The 19,614-nt window shown below is 39.9% G+C and overlaps 1 protein-coding gene across 11 annotated transcripts in view; it reads right to left on the reverse strand.

Annotated features, from left to right (window-relative positions):
- The window catches only part of Mpdz (multiple PDZ domain crumbs cell polarity complex component), a 164,399-nt gene that overhangs the window by 76,618 nt on the left and 68,167 nt on the right, over nucleotides 1-19,614 (reverse strand). For 7 of the 11 annotated variants that reach the window (NM_001305286.1, NM_010820.3, NM_001305284.1 and 4 more), the window contains exons 11-19: nucleotides 14,449-14,611; nucleotides 13,570-13,641; nucleotides 10,793-10,899; nucleotides 8,878-9,024; nucleotides 7,910-8,074; nucleotides 6,200-6,385; nucleotides 4,888-5,097; nucleotides 3,510-3,626; nucleotides 1,214-1,381 (exon numbers count right to left, since the gene is read on the reverse strand). In NM_001305286.1, the coding sequence (NP_001292215.1) occupies nucleotides 1,214-1,381; nucleotides 3,510-3,626; nucleotides 4,888-5,097; nucleotides 6,200-6,385; nucleotides 7,910-8,074; nucleotides 8,878-9,024; nucleotides 10,793-10,899; nucleotides 13,570-13,641; nucleotides 14,449-14,611 (1,335 nt within the window). Of the gene's footprint in view, nucleotides 1-1,213; nucleotides 1,382-3,509; nucleotides 3,627-4,887; nucleotides 5,098-6,199; nucleotides 6,386-7,909; nucleotides 8,075-8,877; nucleotides 9,025-10,792; nucleotides 10,900-13,569; nucleotides 13,642-14,448; nucleotides 14,612-19,614 lie in introns of those variants that run through there. The other 4 variants (XM_006537649.4, XM_006537647.4, XM_006537644.4 and 1 more) reach the window with 3 other exon arrangements.

Below are 19,614 nucleotides of genomic sequence, written 5' to 3' on the forward strand. Positions count from 1 at the left end.
AGTATATGTGTACAACTGCGTTATAAATCACTTCTCGGAGATTCTCTTGAATAAACAGAAATAGTACTCAGTACAAAAATCCATGACTGACATAGATGCACAAATCAACAATAAGTGAAAAACAGTGTCAAAAAGATAGAGGAAACAATCTTTAACAATCAGATGATCAAAGTAAACACATTATCAAGATCTTTGTTTACACTTAAAATTTTGTCCGGTTTAAAATACCACTTTTAAACATTATAGAGTATGTCACCAAGAAAATTAATAGCGTATTAGCATTCATATTGATAACCCATGTCTAAGGTATGGACAGCAGATGTGTCGTAATGACTATTCTATGCACTCATATCTATTGATATGAACACACACTGCTTTCCACCATAGTCTTTATGTAGAATATTCATTGATAACACATCACATTAGTAACAACACTAAGTATAAATTAGCTAGTGATTATCAACTTACAACAAAAAACACCTTTTACTCTATCTTTTGCATAAAAGTTATTTAAAAAGAAATTTAAAAATTCATTCTAAATTTTCCTAATTGCTAAAAGCATATTGTGAAAATATTTTTTTAAAATCTTTGAACTTTTATTTCTATCAGCCTGTCTCACACACATTAGAACTAGTCAGTAGAAGTCTAAACAATCAACAACATAGTGAAATTTGACTCTGATCTGATGGGAGTCTGTGACTGGAGAAATCTGATATCATTAATATTCAATGTGGTGGCTTGAATGAGAGTGGTCCCCACAGGCTCATAGATTTGAATGTTTGGTTCCCAGTTGGTGGACTGCTTAGAAGGATTAGGAGATATGGCCTTGTTGGAGGAGGTGTGTCACTGGGAGTGGGCTCTGAAATTTCAAAAGCCCATGCCAGTCTCAGTCTCACTACCTACCTGCTTCTTGTTTGTGGATGCAATATAAGCTCTTAGCTAACACTCCATAGTGGAGTGCCTATGATGCATAGTGGAGGCATGCCTGCTTGCCTGCCACACTGCTCTCTACCATGATCATGAGCTAATCCTCTGACACTGTAAGCATGTCCCCATTTAAACGCTTTCTCTTTCAAGTCACCTTGGTCATAATGTCTCTTCACAGGAGGTGAACAATAACTAAGACACACTACTCCTAAAATTCCCAGAAATTCTGATCTCCAAAAGGTTATAAACAGACATTTCTCCAAAATAAAGTGACATGCTATTGTACCTTGGGAGGAGATGATGGAAGAGAGGGGCCGTAGTTCATGCCATCACTGCAAGTACCATCATGAAGAGAGAAGATGGAGGCTTGTGTAGAGTAGACACTGTCGTTATCAGGAGAGAACTGAGATTCAAATCGTGATTCAGCTATGGACTCAGCATCAGGTGTATCTATCTAGGAATAAAGTAAGACCAGCTGGTTACCGTACCCTACCACACGTCACTGTCACCACTTGAGTTAAAAAGACACAGTTATGCCGGTGTCTGTCCTGTTTTCTGCATGTGCCTTCCCACTCTCAACCACTTGAAAACAGCACTGGTCAGCAGCACAAAGATGGACAGACCACCCAGAGAAGAGGCCAGACAGTCACCTATAATATATAATAGTCATCCTATTCCACCAACTTAAGAGCTAATAGGAGCAATTAACAAATGAATCAATCAACTTCAAGTTTAGTTATATAAGTATGGAAAATGCCTAGTAATGTTTTATGATGAAAACAACTAGGTTATCATTCTTCATATTCAACTAATAAACTAATATTCATAAAGGCAGTTATGTGACTGTCGACTAGGCTGGAGTCACACGAACTCTGTGTGACAGAGTTCAGGCAGATTCTGAACTCGCTTCCAGAAGCATTAAGTCAGACACATTTTAACATTAGCAAGACATATCAAAAGAAGCAGCTGTTAAAATGCTGCGGAAACATTTCAAAGTTAGTCTCTTAGAATATCATTCACAGGCTGATAATATATTTTAAATATTTGTTCAAATTCATTAGAAAGTTACTATGCGATGGCCTAGTCGGCCATCACTGCAAAGAGAGGCCCATTGGACTTGCAAACTTTATATGCCCCAGTACAGGGGAACACCAGGGCCAAAAAGGGGGAGTGGGTGGGCAGGGGAGTGGGGGTGGGTGGATATGGGGGACTTTTGGTATAGCATTGGAAATGTAAATGAGCTAAATACCTAATAAAAAATGGAAAAAAAAAAAAAAGAAAGTAAGTTACTAAGTAAGAAGTAGGTTATCATCTACAAGTGCACACTATGTAAAACAATCTGGATAAAAAATACTTGGTATGATCTAGACAATATTAACTGAGCCGTATGCCACATTATAATAGATAACAGCTTGTCTTAAAGTACTACCAAAAAGAATAACTCAAATAGAATTTGTACACCTATCACTGATGCCTTTAAACCTCAAGAGACTCTAAAATTCAATTAATTCAGTTACTGTAGAGATGAAACATAAGGTCAGCCAGGAGCTGAGTGACCAGTTCAAGCAGACAGAGCTCACCAAAAAGACTGGGGATGCTGAGACTGTTACAATGCATTGGGCTTCCATGCGAATGGAAGCGATCTTCTCAACTGGCTTTCATTTAAAGGGGTACAAACATGCTGACCAAACCCTAGAAGAGGATGTGGTCTCTTGATCTGCTTTAAGACTAAGAGTTGGGTATGACTGCATATGGCTCGAATCCCGGCAGAGGCAGAGGCAGAGGGGCAGAGGGGCAGAGGGGCAGAGGGGCAGAGGGGCAGAGGGGCAGAGGGGCAGAGGGGCAGAGGGGCAGAGGGGCAGAGGGGTAGAGGGGCAGAGGGGCAGAGGGGCAGAGGGGCAGAGGGGCAGAGGGGCAGAGGGGCAGAGGGGCAGAGGGGCAGAGAGGCAGAGGGGCAGAGAGGCAGAGAGGCAGAGAGGCAGAGAGGCAGAGAGGCAGAGAGGCAGAGAGGCAGAGAGGCAGAGAGGCAGAGAGGCAGAGAGGCAGAGAGGCAGAGGCAGAGAGGCAGAGGCAGAGGGATGGCTGACTTTCAGTTGCAGACAAGCCATGGCAACAGTGAGCACCTGTCTCAGAAAAGGAAAATGAAAGAAAAAAGGAATGAATGAATGATATCTTTGTGTCCTTTCATGTTTTCAAATGAATTTGCTATGTTAAGGTATGACTTAACATCACAGCACTTAACAGAGTCCATAGTACTCTAAATTATAATGCCCCCACAGAGAGCCAAAGTCACCTCTGTACTATAATTACTATAAATACATCAACACCTTCTGAAATAGCTAATCAAAGGCTTGTAATGTAAAAACATCAACAAACATAATTATCTCCCCTCCAAATTAGTATTGGCAATAATATATAATGTCAAAGACCTAATTTGCACTCTCTAGTTTAAAAAATACGTGCACATCGAGCTTCTTCATACACTGAACAAGCAATTCAATAAAAAACTGTGGCAAAATAATTTTTTAAAGTAGGATTTATAAGAATTTAAAAGAAGGCTTGGATCAGTTGTGACCACTAACCAGAGCCAAGTCAGCCCTGAAGAGGGCTTTGTCGGACAGGCCTGACTCCTTGCAGGCGTGCGGTGAGCAGAGAAAGGCGTCTTCCTTGGCTGAAACATACCCTTCTTCTGGTGACAGCTGCAGAACATTGGTGTGGAGAAGGGGGTTGTGGGAAAGAAAGAACAGCAAAGAGGGCAGAAAGTAGGAAGGGATTTAAGAGGAAGAAGAATGAAGGAATGATGAGTCTCCAAGTGGTAACATGTGACCTCAACATAGAAAGAAAGCTGCGTAGTTAGATAAATACTGATCCTAACCATCTTGTCTGAAAGGAGACGGAGGCCTGTTTTCCTAGCATGCCCACCAATGACTACATGAGAACCCCTTTCTATTCTTCTTACAAATGACAATAAAATGAATAATTTTATTATAACTGTCTCGTTATTATTTTTCTGCTAAATACTCTGGCTAAATAATTCAAAGGAATCATTTTAAGTATTAAGACTGTAAAAGCTGTAGAATAAAGCATTAAAGAAAATCAATGCTGTGTGTTCTCGTTCTCTCTCACACAAGTGTTATCATAAAGAATGCAATTTACTTGACAAAGAACAGTTCTGAGGGCATTCCAACCTCTCTGGGACGCAGTGGAGAGCACATCTCCCCAGGCATCATTAGAATAGCTGAAGACACTCTGAAGACACTTACAGCTGGGCCCCCTACAATACAGGCGGACAATTTGGGGCCTTAAATCCAACATAGCTCATAGGACCAAGAGAAACTAAACTGTCAGGGCTACCATATCCTTGAATACTAAGTTCAGGCTGCCATTCTAAGCCACTAAGAGCTCTACACATGTACTCTACTGTCTAATAAAAAGGAAAATACTAACTGCCTTTCCACATCACCGGCTGTCAGTAACCCGTGTACAACTTTTAAAGGAAAAGCATTTTTCTTTTTCTTTTTTAAATAGTAATCAAGTGTTTAGTCATTTAGTCAACAGAATCCATTCTTAGCAGAGGCTTTAAATAAAATGTCAAATCCCAGAGTATAAAGTACTGGTAGCCAGAAAAGCATTAGCTATGCCCCTTACCTATGTGACCTTGAACTGACCCCCTCCCAGTCTCGGTTGGCTTCTCTACAGAGGGATGCTCTTCCTCTTTTCTTCCTCTTAGGGTTACTATGTACCTTTATGTGCCCCCAAATTTATATTTCCTATTCATTAAGTCCCACTTAAAGTGGCAGGAATACTCATCATATGCTTCAGAGCCAACAGATTATGAAACATCAAATACTGTCTTCAACTAGCATAAAAAGAAAAGCTTTGCTTCTAAATAACTATTCTGCTCTCCTCAGCCATTTCCCTTGCATATATACAAGAAATCAATAAAATCCAAGTTCTTACAGGCAAAGGCTTGGCCACTCCTATCCGCACCATCCCTGAGGGCGCTCCCTTCAGGGCTTCCACGGCCTCTTCAAGAGTGCTGTTTTCCAGATTAATGTCATTGACAAACATGAGCCTGTCTCCTGGAAAAAGCCGTCCATCCTTTTCAGCTATGCCACCAGGCACCAGGGAACGAATGACAATTACTGTGTTTGCTGGATCGATCGGGTCCTAACAGGGCAGAAGGGTGAAAAGCAGTCAGCTCATTCAGGCGTCGGAAGTCTATTTTACAAATATACTTTGTTTCAAGCGTCTTACAGTTTTCATGTGAGGCTGTAATGAGTACCTAGAACAAACTAATGTCTACCTCATTTTAGAAAGACCAGAGGAGTTCACCAGAAGCAATAGAAGCTTCATTTGCTACTGTCATGAACTTGACCCCTGGATAACGCTAGATAACTTTAAGATGAAATTTGAATCTGGGGGAAACTGTCAAGTGTTGAAGTTATCACTTGATTCAGTACAGGGGAATGTCAGGGCCAAGAAGCGGGGGGGAGGGGGGGAGTGGAGAGTATGGAGGGACTTTTGGGATAGCATTGGAAATGTAAATGAAGAAAATACTTAATAAAAAAAAACGTTATCGCTTGTAGCTGGATGTCAAGGGCATGAGTAACAACAGTATAGTGGATGGATGTACTCTGAGGAAGGTCTTGTCCTTCACAAAGGAAGAACTACAAAAGGAAGCCATTCGGTATTTGTGCTACAAGTACATGCATGGTCTAGAATGCTCAGAGAAAGCTTGAGGTCAAGACTATTAAGAGGAACACCTGTGTTCTATCAGACAGTGCTTAGCATTTCCTCTTTGCCCCGCACAAAACAATCTGGGGAAGGTTGTAGACTGCACTGAGCCAATTTGTAAACAATCATAAATTTAATAAAATGATTAGAATGGTTAGAATTTGTGATATGTCCAAGTATAAATTCATCTTCCTTATTATATAGAAGAAAGAAATAGCTAATACTTTATGGATTAGTGCTAAAGTGTAAGCTGTAAATTAAGAGCATAGAAATAAAAATATTCCCCAAATGACAGAGAACCCACAGTATTATAATGCTCCTAATACTCTGTGCAATTTTTCAAGCTAAAACATAAAAAAGTTCAATAAATATAATGCTAAAACAAACATTGACTACATTCCTATCCTGAGCAATTAATTTGAACAAGGAAATGCTATTACTAACTGTAAAATGTTATTGTCTTTTATCTGCCAGTAACAATTTACTTTTAGAATACGGCATCCGTATGGCAATTAGGAAAATGGGAGATATTTACCTGATAGTCTAAAATACTGAAGCCAAGGCCTCTGCTCCCTTTCTCCAGCTCTATGGACTGACCGCCTGCCTCCCACATGGCCAGCGGTGTTTGAATCTCCTCTGCATTCTGATCCACATCAGACATCGCCAGCATGGGATCCTCTGTCTCTGAGGACCCAATGAACTCTCCTAGATCTATATGAGGCTGAACAACAGACCAGTCATCTCTTAAATCAGAGGGAATAGCAATGACATATTGCAAGAAAACTGGGTTCCTCTGTATGAGTCAACCAAAACACGCTCAAAATCCTAAGTCGTAAAGGCATTAAAAACATAAGCTAGAATTTTCTATAAGCTTATTTAGTGGTTATGTATCTACTACACAGCTTATGTGTGACTTTCAAATCTTGTGTACATTTGAAGCATCTCTACATGAAAAATAAAAAGAAGTGTGGTATTGTGATTAACTAAAAACAAAGCATATAACCTAAGATGAATTCAAGAAAAAGTTGGTGTGTGTAAAGCTTTGTATTATATGCAAAGGTCTCTACAGTGCATAAAATTATATAGATTAAGTAGGGATAATGTTAACTTCTCTCTCAGAACAAAACATATGACAACAACAACAAACCTAAGAACAAAAGAAAGTGAAACAGGTTAAGCCAACCCCACTTATCTGCATGAGCATGTCAAATCTAAGAAAGGTGTGTTTGTCTAGTCTGTGTGCTGCCTTTGCTTTCATATTCTATTGCACTGCCCAGAGCCATGGACGCAAACCTCCTCCTCTGCTCTCCTGTGACCACCCCTCTCACTCCAAACGAACATATTCAGGCAGGCCATTGCGCAGCCTTAGACTGGCACAGTTTGGAATCATGTTTCTTGTTCTTTCCTGTTATGATCACCCACGTGAATGATAAACTCTGTACTTTACCCTTTAAGTTACAAAATTATTCCATTGTATTGATTCCTTCAGCATAAGGTAAAAGAAATCCCTGCTTCACAATATCTGACCAGGGGTCTATGTTGCAGCACCTTCCAAAAAGATGATTAGCTCTGTTCTTGGATATTGTGATTCAAACAGATAAGAATAAGCATATAAAAAATACACACCATAGAGTATTATTTGATGTGAATTGTGAGTTAACTTATGATCTACACTAAAATGTACAAATGAATTAAAACCCAAACAAACACTAAAACACATCTTTCTATATTTTAACTATTAAATGGTTAACTACAAACCAGAGGTGGCAGGGTGGGTAAATAAAGATATGCTTTTCCGTCTGTATACGACTTGCATACTTCTGCCAATTGGGGTTGAGCTAGTTAATGGAGGCACTCCAAATACACATGGTGCGTGGTACCTCATGTCAAGTGCAAGGCATGCAGTTGGGAGGACCTACTGTCAAGTTCACAGTGTGCAGTGTTATCTGTTGTAACTGTTTTCACCTACAGAGAGACTGTCCATGAGATGGGCAGCATCCTAACCTACATTTTACAGAAGACAAAAACAACAACTGAGGTTTAGAAAGGAGAGGTGCTTTGTTCAGGGTAAGCATCAATTCTGACTGAACTCAAGCCCAAGCTGTTTGGGTTCTAGATCTATAAGCATAGACTCTTAAAAAAAATCAAGTCTTGCAGAAAATAAAAATACCTTAACATTCTAACAGTGTTAAGCATCAAATTAGCCTTCCTTCTGTGAGTTCAAGATCATTTATGTCCAGCCTACCTTTTCTGTGAGTTCAAGATCATTTATGTCCAGGCTATCCATTTCTGATAGGGCAATGGGTGGCACAGTCCGACGGCAGCATACCATTGTCACATCTATAGGCAACTCTTTTAAAATATTGACCACATCTTGATGGTTTTCCCCAAGCAAATTTATACCATTCACCTGCAGAAAGGCAGGTCCGCACAAAATAAGTTTTAAACTACAAAGGTCTGTGTGTGAGGGAGCACCATTTTCCCACAACATACATTTCTTTATGGTAGTGGCTGTGGCTCTGCCTTGCCGAGACCTGCAGTTAGACCTGTGCAAGCACTTCCAAACAGGACCTGAACTTGAGCTCAGAGTCTCGCTGTACCTAGAGCTTCTCAAGTACCATGGTAAAACCCTCAGCTTCTCTCTAGGTTTCATCTGTGAATGTAGGGTAGGGAGAGAGAATACAAATATTCCTAGTAGATGCAGGAGAGAAGGCTACAAAGAATTAGCATTTAATGATTTTACTAAGAAAGACTAGAAATGGCATATATAGTATGGTAAAATGTTTTTAAAACTGGGAACATTTTTTTTCTCTGCATTTAAAAAAACATTGACAGATTGCAGAGAAACAAATACCAGTAGATAGCTACTGAGCGACAAGAATTGAGTGAGTGGGGACAGACAGGATGCGTTTTGCTGTTTGTCGTTATTCTCTATGGAAGCATATGAAGGTGTCGACTATTCTAAGAACTGAATATATACTTGAAAAATAGTCATGGAAGTTTCATAGTCTCTGAAGGCTAAAACAGCATAAAACACAACAGAACAAAAACCACCAAAAGAGAACACGGGGAACTGGATCTGCAAGTTGGAATACACACACAGCTTTGGCATCTCTGCTTTGGACTGACTTTATGATATATTCATCACTATTAATTCTCCAGCAGCCTTTCCCAACTTGCATCAGTAGAAAGAAGGAAATCAGAATTTCTTACTTCCAAGAGCTCATCTCCACTGAAGAGCTTCCCGCTGTGTCCCACAGGGCCTTCTGGTAGCACAGACCGGATGAAGTGGTGGCCCACAGTTGCCTCCAGACTTATTCCCAGCCCACTATTCTCACTAAACTTGCTCACATGAGCCACCTGAAATGAGAAAAATTGTCACAACTCTAACATTTTTCTGTTTTTTTTTTCTAGTCATATAAATATTAAGTTCATCCAAAAAAAAGTCAAAAAACTTTTTTAAAAGTCTTATTGTAGTGCTACCAGTGAAAGATACTTATGTCAAATGGCTTCAAAGACCAAGAGTAAAGGGATATGTCTAGCCTCAAGCACCTGAGAGCATTCTCCGAAAAAATTCCTATAGACCTGAGCACAGCTAACAGCCTGGAGACTGCATACCTGGGACTTGCTGCTATGCACACCATGGGGTGCCATGTGTCATTTCCCACAAATAATAACTTTACCAAACAAGACCTCTCACATCTTAAGGTGGTGGGTGAAAGGTCAGTATGAGAGTGAAGTCACCAGACTCTGAGCTGTGATGCTGAGAAGCATTCTTCTCAACCCTGAAAACCCAAATAGAGCTCAATTACTCTAAGAAAAGGCCAGGCTCCCACTGAAGTCGCCAGCTATCTCTGCTCCACACCCCCTCTATAATTCTATTAATGCTGCCAAGTACACAGTAGGCAAGGAGAAGGCGGGACTACACCCATTTACCAGAGCACAGATCACAAATGATGTGGTCCTGTCGTGCAGCACGCTTCTGCTCTTAGGAGAGGACAGGAAATATGCAGACAACAGGTACACAAGGGGCCTTTCGGGTTCAGGATTGGTTCTGATATAGATGAAATGGCTTGTGGAGGGCCCACCTCTCATTCAATTACCCCCTAAACAGCAAATGATGCTGTCCATACCAGTCACATTAATCCCACCCATGAAGTCAGTGCTAAATGAAGTGCTCTTCAACTGTTCCTACTGTATTCCTCTCCAACTTAAGAGTTAAGATGCTCCTGGCTGTACTTACTCATTTCTGATTTGATGTTAATTACCTTGAGTTTTTACAAACAAGTACTGCTATGAAAATGAAGTGCAACATTGACAACACTACTTAGCAGTGAAAGTCAGAGATACCTGTAATATATATCATCTATTTTCTTTTACCTCTTCTAACCTAGAGGCATAAAGGAATTATTATAAATATGAAAAATTATACTGAATGTAGTGTTTTACTTTTGCTTTTGATTTTCCTGACATTTCAATGACGTGAGTCAACTTTGCTACCTTTTATAATAGCAAATAAATAACCAACACTGCCATAAGTGATATGAAAGCCAGGCAGAATCACTGTATCACAAAAGCAAAATGAATAGGAATGACAAAGGCAATGCTGGGTGGAGCATGGTGCACACCTGTATGTGCAGCACTAGGGAAAGGAAAGTAGAGGGGTCAGGAATGCGTGGTCCTTTGTCTATGCAGAGAACCTGAGGCCAACCTGGGCTACGTGATGCCTTGCCTGAAGTGACTCTTTTTAACATGGAAAGAAGGAAGGTAGATGAGGAAAGAGGGAGGGAGGAGGAAAAGCCTACAGCTCAGTCATAGCTCAAGGCAAGCTTTAACTTATTTGAAGTAAGGTGTCACTCTATGCTGGTTCTTTCTATAAACCACATGTGTAGAATCAGGAAACCCTTTCCTGTGTGAACAGTACTTCCACCACTCTCAGAAATACTGAGGCATGATGACAAACTTGCAAACCATGTATTTCTGTCCCTTAGCAACATGACAGCTTCGAGAAACTCCGACCTCTGACCTCTCCCCAGGCCTCTTCTCAATGAGTATCATTATTTTCCCCAAGAATTTCCTGCACAGACACAGGTCCAAGTGATGAAACAGGAAGAGCAAGCCAACCTACCACTATTTCATAGTTAATTCCCATAATCCTCTGCCACTTGGTCAGCAGGGCAGCCTCTTGCTGCACATCTTCAGCTTCTTCCAGCTCAGCTGACAACAGTGGAAACCCTGAAACAATCAAGCACACAAAATTCACCTTCTGCACCAGGAAGGTGGGGCAAATCCTTCCTGCTGTACTTGATCAGACTCCTCATAGGTTCCCTCATATTTTATTGAATTATAATTTTCTAATTTAGACTAATGTTTGCATGTGCAACAGTATTCCTTTTTAATGGACAGCTTTTAAGCTTATCTAGACTTCCCATTCAAATCTCCATACTGTTTTCTAATGTTCTTTAAAAGAATAAGGATTGCAATAAAACTGTGGTTAGGAGAAAAGGAGGCTATGATATCACTTCACACACATACCAAATAAATTATAACAGACAACCCTATAACCAGGAATAAATATATATATACATATATATATGTATATATGTATATATGTATGTATGAAACAATGAAGAAATGAGAATGTGTATCAAGATAAAAACCTGTAGTCAGAATCTCACTAATCAACCAAAAAAAGAAAAAAAAGGAAAAAAAAAGCCATCAAGCCAGTAAGAAAGGCACCAAGGAAGCGACATATTCATGAATACAGAATGTGGAGGTGAAAGCTGGCCCTGACTGAGGAGCATCTCTGCCACTGAGCTATAGCCCTAGCCCCACAACAGATGCAACCAGTCCTACAACATGTACAACTAGCCCTATAACATGTACAGTTAGCCCTACAACATGTGCAACTAGCCCTACAACATATACAATGTCACTTGGTGCTTACTCATAAATGATTTCTCTTTAAAACCTCTATTCCTTTACAGTCTTTACATTACCTTAAGGAATATTTGAGAATTCTGATTTTTACCAGTTACCTTTTCTCTCATTGCAGGCTCATCATACTTTAGTTAATAATTCTGACTTGTCTCAAAAAAATGGACAAAGTTGATAACTATTTTTAAAGGTCTGGTCATATGCAAAGTCCTAGGTTCAATGTCTAGCTTAGAGAAAAAAGCCAAACCGGACTGGAAAGTATCCCTGTGAATATCCCTGTGTTTTCTGTCCAAATTAAAATTTAGTTATGTGAGGGGTAACAACCAACAATGAGCTGGGCGCATAAGGAATCTTTAACCCTACTTCTGGGAGCAGAGATCATTTCCCCCAGTTCACCTTCAATGTGTGTGTGTGTGTGTGTGTGTTCACACAGCTCGACAGAAATATAATGGGGGATTATAAATGGAATGCAGGCAATCAGATGACACCATCTGAGGTTCACATTCATCCACCCAGCCTAAGCCATGCCATCCTTATCTTCCACCTGCCTCCAGACTACATTTCAGAACTTTGAAAACACAAACAAAAAGCCAGAGCGCCATCTTCTCCAACATTGGTGCTGAAGCAAGCGATGATCCTGCAACATCACCATCCTCTAGAAAGGCAGTGGCATCCCCCACACACACCAGGATGGACACACCAGGTACATTAGAACCACCTCCAGGTTTCTTTATTTACTTATTTATTTTAAATAGCTCAAGAACTGCTGACTGTAAGCCTGGAGGTGCAGATATCCCTCCACACACATATGCAAATTTCTCATTAGCTACCTTTTCTGCAACAAAATCGATGTTTCTGCATCTTCCACATAACCCCTCATGCCCATCCTCACTTCCTATTTAAAGTCATGTTCTAAGTATTTTTATCATCTCCACAACTCTTGATATTTACTTTAGCCCAAGTATTTTCTTTACTAATTAGTGTAAAAAATGGCAGAATGTAATTAATATGTATGAACACTACACATTTTCCTTCCAGGATATCATAACATATACAAAATCTCTTTAAATAATAAAAGTAAACTAAAACTTTCCACAGCAGAGGAGATAATAATGAGGCCACAGACAGAGTAAAGAGTGGAATCCATTCTACCAGACAGGAACAGTTTCCCGCTTGTTCAATGGCTTTAAGTCACCAAATACCCAGCAAGAGGACCAGCAAAAGAGGCAGGAGACAAGGCATTAAAAAGAGGGCAAATTTGGTGTGAACTATGATAAAACACTGCATCCTAGCAAACCTACAGTGAGAATTCTTAGATGGCCTGAACAATTCTCTGTGAAACTGTTATCAAGCCCAGTTTCAGGAAGAAGTGGTAGTGTATCCTGAAATGCAGCACTCAGGAGCCAGCCTGGGCCACGGAGCAAGACCTTGCCCCAGAAAACAATCATCACAGCAGAAAACAATTGACAGAATCAAAATTCCCAAACAAACAAACACTCCACATGTTTCCATTCCTAAAAATTCTAAGAGTTTCTGTGTTTGTTTTTAAATACTTTATATTTTACTATTGTTTCACAGTTGGGTGTTCAACTGTGAAATATACATAAACAGTAAGTTAAAACTACACATGTTACCAAATGATACCTCAAGAGTAAGTCTGGTGTGTGTGTCAGTGTGTGTGTGTGTGTGTGTGTGTGTGTGTGTGTGTGTGTGTGCATGTGTGTGCATATGTCAGAGAACAAACTGATTCTGCATGAAAATTAACAAACAACAAATAAATGAATTATTTTAATCTTAAAAAGCACTTGGTTCTATTGATAAATACAAATTTATCAACCTCCCCTTTCCCAAGAAGTTAGTAGCATATTTATAATGGCCTTAGTAACTTAGACTATCATAAAGACTTAATCTCTTTGCAAGCATTCTGTCTAAACATAATGAAATCCTGAGCCTGGTTCTAAGTGTTACCTTCTTCTTCAATCGGTAATATGCTGGTATTTCTCTTCAATGATAAAGATTCTTCATCCTTTTCACAATTTTCTTAAATATAAAAGTATTTTAGGTTAAATAAATTAAATAGTTAAATATTATCTAATAAAATAGAAAATAAAACCATTTGAATTTTTCTAAACCCATTTTACTTGTCTGAACCACCAATTAGAGTTAATTTTGAAGAGACCACCTCCACAGTAACCGTATGAACTTAATGTCTTCCTGTAAGTGGGCTAGGACTTTCTGGAAACCTGTCTGCCCATCTGCTAGGAATGCCTAACTTAGTGGGAAGCACAAAGCTGCACAGTGTTAGCAATAAAACACCTTCCAGGTAACAGCCTCACACTGCTGATTGTTTCAGTCGTTTGCAGGGATACTCATGGAGAACCACCAGAACCTTGTGGCCAGCTAGATCAGCCATACACAGTGGAAAGCAACAAAGAAGTCCACTTCAATTAAGGCAGGCTGGCACCTGAAGTGCACGGGAAGCTATCCTCACACTTGTACACATCACTGTGCATGCTTGCCTATGTACAAATGCAGGTGCACACACACACACACACACACAGCCCACATATGCCTCCCCAGAGATCCTAAAGGCATCAAACACAACTGTATCCCCACCCTGAAGAGAAAGTCTTGATGACACCCAAATTAAAGTCAGGACAGAAAGAAAGAAGAGCCTATCTCCAATTGAGAAACAATAACAGTATGCCTGTTTTACTCAGGAGCCCAATCTAAAGCAAATGAGTAAACCTATGGTTCCAACTAATACCAAAATATTTTTCTAAAATTTTTCTACAAAAAGCACTTTAGAGTTAGAAGACAATGTTAAAAAAATACAAAGGTCTCTACCAGCTGGGAGGTCCACATCTTTTGCAGTGTCTCCTCTTGACGTAAGTTCTGCTTCCTGGCTTGCTCCCTTCCTCATCAGTGTCAGACGCACTGTCTGTCCTGTGTGACGTAACACCTCTACTGCTTGTTGGTTGGTAAAACCCTGAAGGTTGGTGCCATCGACCTATGATAACAAGATATATTAAAAATCAAAAGCACTTTTTCATTGCTAATGCAAAATGTGTATTTATCACTTAGCAGTGAGTAATGATCAGGGAATGAATATTTCTTTCACTGGGAAATGGCCACAACAGCCTAACACACACTGTGTCCAGGAGTAATGATAGTTTTCTCAGGACTATTCCAAGGGTTGCACTGCTTTCTACAGATTCTGTGGTATAGGCTCAGGGTGTGACTGTTAAGGTCATTTCTCTAACTCCGTAGGTGATCCCGATGCACAGTTAAACTTGGAAATGAGTACTTTGGGGGATCAAGGGCAGAGGCAGTGAGGAAAACACTCCCCCAAGGCACTGCTGTGTACTTACAGTACTTTACACTGCCTGCAAACAAGAAAGGTGAAAATTTTAAAACTCATAGACTCAGCAGATGAATAAAATGCTGTGAGATCCAGACTACCATTCTCTACCACAGTGCAGCCTAACTATAACTGTTATGAAAAGGAAATACTAAAACTTCAAATTAATCATTTGAAAATAATGTTTTAATTATCTGTGCATACGTATAAAAATACGAAGACACATCTAGTGTCTGCACATAACAAATGGAACCGTATATGACATCTGAATATACAGAAAAAACAGAGAGGAAATGAATACTTAACTATTTTTCCTGGTGGGAATAGTCAGGCAAAGATCTAGAGACCTGGCCTGTGAAAGAGTCTCACACGCTGCCCACTGGACTTTTGTACAGTCCTGCTGAGTTACATGCCAGTGGAACACGGGCACCTGACTCTATTCTTCCCCATAACAGATCTTCTGATTTCCTTTTGCAAAGATGAGCAAATTAGAATAACAGAGAAAAGACTGCAACAGAATCATAAGCAAGGGGGAAAAGTTCCTATACCAGTAACTGAAGGAACTTCTAAAACTGGTCTAGAAATAAAGGCCTAATTTTCATGTGCTCATCTGGTCAAAGAAGAAGTGTTAATAAAAATAAAACCATGTTCTCTCATTAAAAAGAGATGGTCCCTGGCTCAGGAGATGGCTTACTTGATAAAACATTTGCTGAGAAAGTATGAAAACATAAACTCAATCCCCTAGAACCCATGCACAAGAGCTAGGACAGGACTGGAGGGATGGGTCAGCAGATAAGGATGCTTTCTGTCAGCTCTGACATCCGAGGTTAGGTCATCAAGACCCATTTAGTGAAAGAAGAGAATGGGGTCCAGCAAGTTGTGCTCTGACCCCTGCTTACCATAGCACAGGAAAGGTACAGAAAGGATCAATCAGCAAGTTCCAGGTTCAGGAACAGAGACTGAAGATCTTCATGAAGATCTCAATTGTGGAAGACAATGATATCAAGGTCTTCACATTTATGGGCATTCTTCACACAAATGCACATACATACATACAGAGTCACAGATACACACACACAGTGGAGGTGGACTAATGGTACAAAAGATGCCAAATAGACTACAATAATACTTAAACATAGATACATGAAAAATTGTTTGTGTGTGTGTGTGTGTGTGTGTGTGTGTGTGTGTGTTATGCCTGTGGAGCCCAGAAGAGGGTATTGGATCTCTTGAAGCTTGGAGTTACTGTCATTTGTAGCCATTTTGTAGCCATGTGATGTGACATACGTGCTGAGACTGAACTGCAGTGCTCAGGAAGAGTAACCTCTACTACTGAGCACTTTCACATTCATGGTTGCTAGCACTGCTCTTTCTGGCCTCTAGACCAGGCTAACCTCAAAAGCACAGAGATCTGCCTGTCTCTACACCACCAGGCCTTGTTTTGTGTTGTTGGTTGGTGTTGCATTTTTTTAGGTAGTTATTTAACTCTGATCACATGGTATGTTCTTTAAGCTTCAAAGACAAGTTTTGCTAAAACAGACAGACATGCTATATCTGTTACCATAGTGATAAAAAATCAAAATGGGAGGCAGGCATGGTAGTACAATCTTTTAAATCCCAGCACATGGAGGCAGGGAGGAAGGTCACCATGAGTTCAGGGATATTCTGGACTATTTAGTGTCAGAATAGCATAGGCTATAAAGTGAGACAGTGTCTTAGACAACACAAAACAAAACAGCCCAACTCTAAACACTGATACCCCCCAAATTCTTCAAATGCACAAAACTTTATACAGCAAGTGGTTCTTCTAAAATCATTTTCTATCTCTCTTTTAAAAAGAAGTTTCATTAAGAAAAACTTTGTACAAAGAATTCTGTTTAGGCATGTATATAAAAATGCACTTGCTTCTGTTTTCAAAACATGGCAAATTTAATTTTAAAATATATTTATTACCCAATGCCATGAGATGGGTACCCGCAAAGAAAATCTGCTTTAACAAACTACATTTTAAACTATACTTCTACTAAGATTCTTAATAATGTCATCACAACATGGAAATAAGGCACCTGCTTCCCAAGACGCCAATTCATGCTGCTTTGTACTGGGCACATGGAAGCTAATATTAGTATTAAAAGAGCATGAAAGGTAATTAACTTGAAATCCCAAAGTTTCCTAGAAATAGACAACTTACAGCCTGACTACATTATAAGTCCAGGCGGGAAAACACCAGTCCAGAATCTATTTAACTAGGACCAGGCCTGGTGACAGGAAGCTATGGTGTCAGCTTCGACTCAGCGGTACCACAGAAGAGAGTGACACAAGTAGGTGGAAAGTTGAACAGCCTCTGCTCATCAGGGAAACACAGGCACTACTCTGTTAACATGTAATGCAGGTGCCACAATCAGCCAGAGAACTCATGGAGAAGAAATAGAAGTCACGCAGCTGAGAAAACCTGCTTCCCTAGCATACCCCATGTGGCTTGCCAAACCACCCTCCAACAACCTCTATCTACTGACAAGAAACTGAGAATCTATTTCTGTCACAGAGTATTAGAGACAGCATCTGACACTTCTCATTATGGATCACAATTCTACGCTGCTTGCAACTGTGTGTCACTAAATAACTAATAGGGATTATGACTTTGTCTGTGGACAAGAGTACCTAACATTTTAAGAGAAAAGGAGCCCCTCTATCAAATGATTGTCACAAAGAATGACAATATGAGAAGTCTGGTGGGGGTGGTGGGGGCCACTGGCAATTTCCTACCCTTGTACTGTACAAGGAAAACGCTAGAGGTCCACAGAAGACAGTCTGTAAAGGAAGACCAAAGTAGCTAAAACATTACAAAATAAATACTTCCTCAAAATACTAAATAATTCTTAATCTTCTCAGCACCTCAATGAATACAAATTAAAAATAGATCATAGCTCCAATATCTGCTGTCAAAACAAAGCCAGAACAAATAAAGTCTATAATTGTAAAACTGCAACTAGGAGTGAAGGAAATATTACCAATTTATAGGAAGGCCACAAGCGGGTGTTGCTTGACACAGAATGAACACATGGCCAATGAGAAGCCACAAGAAGATGATGCTTTGCATAAAATGAACACATGGTCAAGAGCTCCCATAATGCTTCCCTGGGGTGAAGGCATTTCTAAATTAGAAAGTAATTAGAATATAGGTGACAGTGAAGCTTTTATTAAAAGCAAGAGAAGATTTAGGGAAAAGTACACCTCCCCTTTATGAGGACATTTCTTTAATCACCTACTTGGCTAAGAGGAAGTCATCTTTGAGGATCATTTTCATAGGAACAAAGACAGTGACAACCTGGAGGGAAGCTACTGTGACACTTAAAAATCTGAAATAAATCTACTTCATCAGTAAACAGTTTTCTAGTAGAATATACTAATACAGCGAGTCTTGTATCAGCTTCTGGGAGGGTCTCATGTGGTTCTCTGAAGAGTACTTCAAGGGATGTTATATTCCATCCTAAGGTAATGCAATTGAATCAAGAGGCTTACTAAAGGTCGACCAATGGATTGGCCAAAACAGACTGAGAAAAATCCATGAATCTCAATCCTACACAAAGAACTGTAGGAAGCCGAGGAAAGCTGTGAATGAGAACGCCTTCCACAGGGAAGAGCACACCGACTGGCTGCCCAGTCCCAAACGGCCAGGCCTGAAAATGTGCATAGGTGCATAGGCAACACTGTACAAACTAAACAGATTCTATTGAGGAATATGAATATATGTACATATGTGCTTGCAATGCTATTTCGTTTAAAAATGCATGAATTTAAAGGAGACGAGGGCGGGTTATGAGAAGCGTTAGAGGAAGAAGGAAGGGGAAGAGAGTGCAAACACATCCTCATAAAACCTCGTGTATGAATGTTCACAGGAGTGCTCTCTCTAAGAGACAACAGATGAAAATACCTCTATGGCTGCACTGACGAGAAGGTAAGTGTGTGCAATGAAAGAAAATGGAAACTGACTCTACTACATAGATCAACCTTGAAAAACTGTATGCTAAATAAAGCAGTTAATTACAATGGACCAAATCCTATGTTGTTGTTCTTAATAGGAAATGTCCCAGGAAAAGTACAAAGACAGAATGTAGACCCCAGACTCCATAAGAAGATAGAGAAAGCAGGGAGCAAGGAATACAGTAATGAAACTCTTCTACAACTGAATGCAGTGCTGAATGTCCAACATGGGAAATATATGAATAGTCACTGAATTGTACAATTTAAAGGTATAAGTTATAGAATATATAAATTACTTATCATAATGCTTATTTGAAACACTATCGAATGAAGTGACATAGTTGAAAGAAAGTGTATATTTTAAACTGAAGATTGTGCTTGATAGTTTTATGCCAACTTGTCCCAAGCTATAGTCATCTGAAAGGAAGGAACCTCAGTGAGAAAATGCCTCCAGAAGATGGCACAGTAGGCAATGAATTAAGCGGGAGGGTCCATCCCCGAGCTGGTGGTCCTGGATTCTGTAAGAATGCTGAGCAAGTCATGAGGAATAAGGAAGCCAATGAGCAGCACTCTTCCACAGCCTCAACATCAGCTCCTCTCTCCAGGTTCTTAATGTTTGAGGTTCTGTCCTGACTTCCTTCAATGATAAGACTATGATGTGGAAATGC

Source organism: Mus musculus, chromosome 4 (assembly GCF_000001635.26).
Source record: "Mus musculus strain C57BL/6J chromosome 4, GRCm38.p6 C57BL/6J".
NCBI lineage: Eukaryota > Metazoa > Chordata > Mammalia > Rodentia > Muridae > Mus > Mus musculus.